The 6,000-nt window shown below is 34.2% G+C and overlaps 1 protein-coding gene across 1 annotated transcript in view; it reads left to right on the top strand.

The window, feature by feature from the left end:
• LOC149788556 (uncharacterized) overlaps nucleotides 1-3,839 on the top strand; it is a 100,429-nt gene extending 96,590 nt beyond the window's left edge. The window contains exon 6 of the mRNA XM_089974592.1: nucleotides 218-3,839. Coding sequence (XP_089830718.1) covers nucleotides 218-351 — 134 coding nt within the window. The 3' untranslated portion in view covers nucleotides 352-3,839. The remainder of the gene's footprint in view (nucleotides 1-217) is intronic.
• The last annotated feature ends 2,161 nt before the right edge of the window (nucleotides 3,840-6,000 follow it).

Below are 6,000 nucleotides of genomic sequence, written 5' to 3' on the forward strand. Positions count from 1 at the left end.
CTATCAAGTAGTTAATGCTATCAGGTAATTAATGTTATCAAGTAGTTAATGCTATCAAGTAGTTAATGCTATCAAGTAATTAATGCTATCAGGTAATTAATGTTATCAAGTAGTTAATGCTATCAAGTAGTTAATGCTATCAAGTAATTAATGCTATCAAGTAAGTAATGCTATCAGGTCATTCTTTTATATGTTATAATGCAAATCTGTATTGCAGATAAACCATTGAAGATTTCTGGAATGGGAGCAAAGCAATCATCATCTTCTGACCCAAAAGCCACCTACAGGAAAATTAATGAGACAGAAAAAGAAGAGGCCAAGTTAATGTTAGCAGCAGACGCCAAATCTTAATGTACAGAAGGATTACAGAAACAAGTTGAAGCCAAAGGATCACAGATATAAATAAACCAATCACAAACTCGTAAAGATGAACTCTTATATGACAGACCTAAACAGAATTCAACAAATTTATTTAAATTGGACATTAGTGATGATATCACGTACTCTAACAGCAATGTATTGTTTGATTCAACATTACATTAGTTATTATATATCATCACAGTTATGTATTGTCATCTGATTCAAGGTGATGATGATATCAAGGGGAAAACAGTATAGGTAAATAATATTGTAGAGATTTTTTTAAAGTAATCTTGTTGCTTAAGAAGGGTAACATTATATAATGTTGCAGAATGTCATATGTTTCAGGTAAATATGGTTTTGCCATTTGAATAAGCACACTCTTAAAATTCATTATGTTATCAGGATGCTTAGGTTTGTATCAACAAATTGCTTTCATTTTAGTTTTGATCCTGTGAAAGAAATTTGCTTCTGCTTTTATAAAAAGAGAACGACCATGAACTTTGCATGTTTATTTGTGAAATAGGATCAACATTATTGGGGTAGAGACTGATTTTCCTGCTTTATCCTAGATGTCCTCTTTATTATTTGTTTGATTTAAAATTGTTTAACCTAATTGTCGTGTGAAAAGCTTATCTGGACACTGTTGTTGAAAAATTACCAATACATCAAGAATGAATTAATTTTGTTGACATATTTACATTGTAATTTTCAGGCAATTTTTGAAAATTTTTTAAAAAAATAACTTAAAAATGAAGAAAAAAACTTAGATTAAGGACATGTTACAAATACATGACAGGTGAGCTATTTGAGATTTGTAATGATTTCATAAGCATATATATATATTTGTGTATGTGTGTATGTGTGTGTGTGTGTGTATGTGTATGTGTGTGTACATTTCTGCTTCTTCTTAGACAAGCTTTTTTCATTATAGCAAATATGTAACATGCTTCTTTTATTAGCTCTACTGGTTATGGATCAATGGAAGCTTTGCTGATCTTCATCCATCCACTGGTCATATATTGTCCATTGATCAGCAAGTGGATGTTTTGCTGATCTTCATCCATCCACTGGTCATCTATTGTCCATTGATCAGCTAATGGATGCTTTGCTGATCTCATCCATCCACTGGTCATCTATTGTCTATTGATAAGCAAATGGATGCTTTGCTGATCCTCATTCATCCACTGGTCATCTATTGTCCATTGATATGTTTGTACAAGTTTGTTATCACTACGCTTACACAACTTGGAGGATTGCATTTAAACTTCACATACACATGCATCCCATAGTCTAGTGGGTCTGAAATGAAAATAGTCCGTCTTTGACATCCAGTATGGTTACCGTAATGGGCATCTTTAAAATCTTATTGCTACTCTTTCTGAATGAATGGTCATATCACCAAAAGATTTTATATGATATCTGTCTAGTCCGAAATGAAAATGGGGCAGATCTGATGCCAAATATGGCCATGTTCTTGCTATTGTCCTAGAATTAAATGGGACAGATCTGATGCCCAATATAGCCATGTTCTTGCTATGGTCCTAAATTAAATTGGAGCAGATCTGATGCCCAATATGGCCATGTTCTTGCTATTGTCCTAGAATTAAATGGGACAGATCTGATGACTAATAGGGCCATGTTCTTGCTATGGTCCTAAATTAAAATGGGGCAGACCTGATGTCCAATATGGCCATGTTCTTGCTATTGTCCTAAATTAAAAAGGGGTGAATCTGATGCCAAATATGGCCATGTTCTTGTTATTGTCCTAGAATTAAATGGGACAGATCTGATGTCCAATATAGCCATGTTCTTGCTATAATCCTAAATTAAATTGGAGCAGATCTGATGCCCAATATGACCATGTTCTTGCTATTGTCCTAGAATTAAATGGGACAGATCTGATGACTAATAGGGCCATGTTCTTGCTATGGTCCTAAATTAATATGGAGCAGATCTGATACCCAATATGGCCATGTTCTTGCTATGGTCCTAAAATTAAAATAGGGCAGATCTGATGCTCAGTATGGCCATATTCTTGCTATTGTCCTAAATTAAAATGGGGCAGACCTGATGTCCAATATGGCCATGTTCTTGCTATTGTCCTAAATTAAAAAGGGGTGGATCTGATGCCCAATATGGCCATGTTCTTGCTATGGTCCTAAATTAAAATGGGACAGATCTGATGCCCAATATGGCCATGTTCTTGCTATGGTCCTAAAATTAAAATAGGGCAGATCTGATGCTCAGTATGGCCATGTTATTGCCATTGTCCTAAATTAAAATGGGGCAGACCTGATATCCAATATGGCCATGTCCTTGCTATGGTCCTATAGTAAAATGGGACAGATCTGATGCCCAATATGGCCATGTTCTTGCTATGGTCCTAAATTAAAATGGGGCAGACCTGATGCCAAATATGGCCATGTTCTTGATATTGTCCTAGAATTAAAATGGGACAGATCTGATTCACAATATGGACATGTTCTTGCTATTGTCCTAAATTAAAATGGGACAGATCTAATGCCCAATATGGCCATGTTCTTGATATGGTCCTAAATTAAAATGGGACAGATCTGATGCTAAATATGGCTATGTTCTTGCTATTGTCCTAAATTAAAATGGGACAGATCTGATTCACAAAATGGCCATGTCCTTGCTATTGTCCTAAATTAAAATGGGACAGATCTGATTCACAATATGGCCATGTTCTTGATATGGTCCTAAATTAAAATGGGACAGATCTGATTCACAATATGGCCATGTTCTTGCTATTGTCCTAAATGAAAATGGGGCTATTTCTTCAGAATGAATAGTTATGTTCAACATGGGTTTTCACCGAAATACTTCTTATGAAGTTTAATTGGTCATAGGTAAATTTGATTCAATCTTACTTTTAATAATAACTGCCATGATGGCCATCGTATCACTGCTGCTCCTTGTTGTGTGGTCATATTGTCATTGTGCTTTCATCAAAAGACTTTTTATGATGTTTGGTTGGTACTAAATAGAAATGATGCCAGTCTGATATTGAATATAGCTACCATAGCACCCATCTTGACAATCATGTTATCATTACTCCTCCAGTACAGAAGATCATATCAACATGAGGTTTCCACCAGAAGATTTCATATGATGCCTTGGTGGTCCTAAATGAAGGTGACATCCCATTTGACAACTAAAGCAACTAATTTGATTGAAAATCTTGTTATTGATGAAGAATAGAAAATTGGTTTTAACACTCAACTTTCAAAAGAAGAAATGATCTTATCTTTATTGTTAAATAACTTTTTTTTAATACTGACTCAAGTACATTTAAAGAATTCATCCATTATTTGATGTGCTTCCTTAGGAATGTATATGCACATAAATCATTTTTTTATACTAATGTGGCATTGAAAAGTGTGTGTATGTGAGTGATTTTTCATTTGTATTTTATCCAAGTGCACTTATCAAAATAAAATTAATGCTACAAGACATGTATAACTTTGTTTTGATTATTTCAGAAATAGTTACAGTTAATGAAAAAGGCATCAGAAAAGAGTTAACAGATTCATTTTGCTCTTCCTTTACATTGTAATATGATCTGTCACTCAAATACAGTTCATCATTGGTAGTCCACAGACCAATTATATGCTGGTGATAGATGCTATACACTCACCCAGGTACTGCTTGTTTGTCCAATTTCTTTCTCTGTACCTTGACATCTGGAGCTGTGACTTTTCTTATTAAATTTTTCAAGATTCTTCTTCCCTTCTCTGTACCTCAAAGGGCTGTTAATGTTTATATGCAAAATGTTCAGGACAAAATCATATGTTAATGAGTAGGCGGAGCTAAGTCCATAGGTCTGTTATGAAGCTTGATAGTAATTCCTCTTGTATGATGAGTAGGCGGAGCTTAGTTCCCACTGATACTGTTCTAATGCTTCTATATTGGCAGTGTTGTCATTTTAAAACGAGTCTTTCATCCTGATGTGGTAAATTTGTAATATTATTCAGTGTCTAATAATACCTAATGATAATGCTTAAAAAATATAAATAAAAATGCACACCATTTTAATGATTCAGGCAGTTTAGAAAGATGCTTGTTTTAAAGCCTTGTAAATATCTTTAGAACATTAACATCCTTCCGTATTTCCGAGTTCTGATAATGCTTCCAGTAGGAATAGGGTATGTCTGCTTTGTTTGACAACTGTAACATGTTTAGGTGACCACTAAAACTTATTTCACAAAGCTCAGCATCTCAGTGCAAGCAGTTTGAGAATGCTATAATTTCATTTTCTTTTCTAAATGGTTTTCAAGTTCATATTTTTAATTTAATGAACCATTGTTTTCCACTTTTTTGTTTAGAAATAAAAATGGATTTCTGCTTCAGGATTTTATTTTTTGTGTCAGACATACTTATTGTGTCAGACAAACACAAGCCATGCACATTATAAACTCTTCTAACATTTATGAAATTATGCCAATCAAACTTTAATTCAGCAATATCAATAAGACCAGGTGCCAGGATAATAATGCTGGACAAGTTGAGTTGTTTTATTCCAATGCTAGCTTAGCAAGGATCAACTGAACATTAGACAGACAAAAATAATAACATAATAATATCTTAATTTTGTTATATACCCAGCACCTCCATCTGTGTGTTATAAATTTTATACCAACCACCTCCATCTGTGTCTTATAAATTTTATATCAACCACCTCCATCTGTCTGTTATAAATTTTATACCCACCACCTCCAACTGTGTGTTATACATTTTATGCCCACCAACTCCATCTGTCTGTTATAAATTTTATACCCACCACCTCCATCTGTTATAAAATTTATACCCACCACCTCCATCTGTGTGTTATAAATTTTATGCCCACCAACTCCATCTGTCTGTTATAAATTTTATACCCACCACCTACATCAGTCTGTTAAAAATTTTATACCCACCACCTCCATCTCTGTGTTATAAATTTATACCCACCACCTACATCTGTCTGTTATAAATTTTATACCCACCACCTCCATCTGTCTGTTATAAATTTTATGCCCACCAATTCCATATGTCTGTTATAAATTTTCTACCTACCACCTCCATGTCTGTTATAAATTTTCTACCCACCAGCTCCATCTGTGTTATAAATTTTATACCCACCACCTACATCAGTCTGTTAAAAATTGTATACCCACCACCTCCATCTCTGTGTTATAAATTTATACCCACCACCTACATCTGTCTGTTATAAATTTTATACCCACCACCTCCATCTGTCTGTTATAAATTTTATGCCCACCAATTCCATCTGTCTGTTATAAATTTTCTACCTACCACCTCCATGTCTGTTATAAATTTTATACCCACCACCTCCATCTGTGTTATAAATTTTATGCCCACCAACTCCATCTGTCTGTTATAAATTTTATACCCACCACCTACATCTGTCTTTTATAATTTTATACCCACCACCTACATCTGTCTGTTATAAATTTTATACACACCACCTCCATCTGTCTGTTATAAATTGTATACCCACCACCTCCATCTGTCTGCTATAAATATTGTTTTCTGCACACTAAAATGGTTGTCCACATTCTACAGTTAATCCTTCTGAATGGTCCAAGTCACTGTCAAAAATGAAAATAAAAATGG

This window comes from Sinohyriopsis cumingii, chromosome 11, assembly GCF_028554795.1.
Source record: "Sinohyriopsis cumingii isolate HCF-2022 chromosome 11, ASM2855479v2, whole genome shotgun sequence".
NCBI classification, from domain to species: domain Eukaryota; kingdom Metazoa; phylum Mollusca; class Bivalvia; order Unionida; family Unionidae; genus Sinohyriopsis; species Sinohyriopsis cumingii.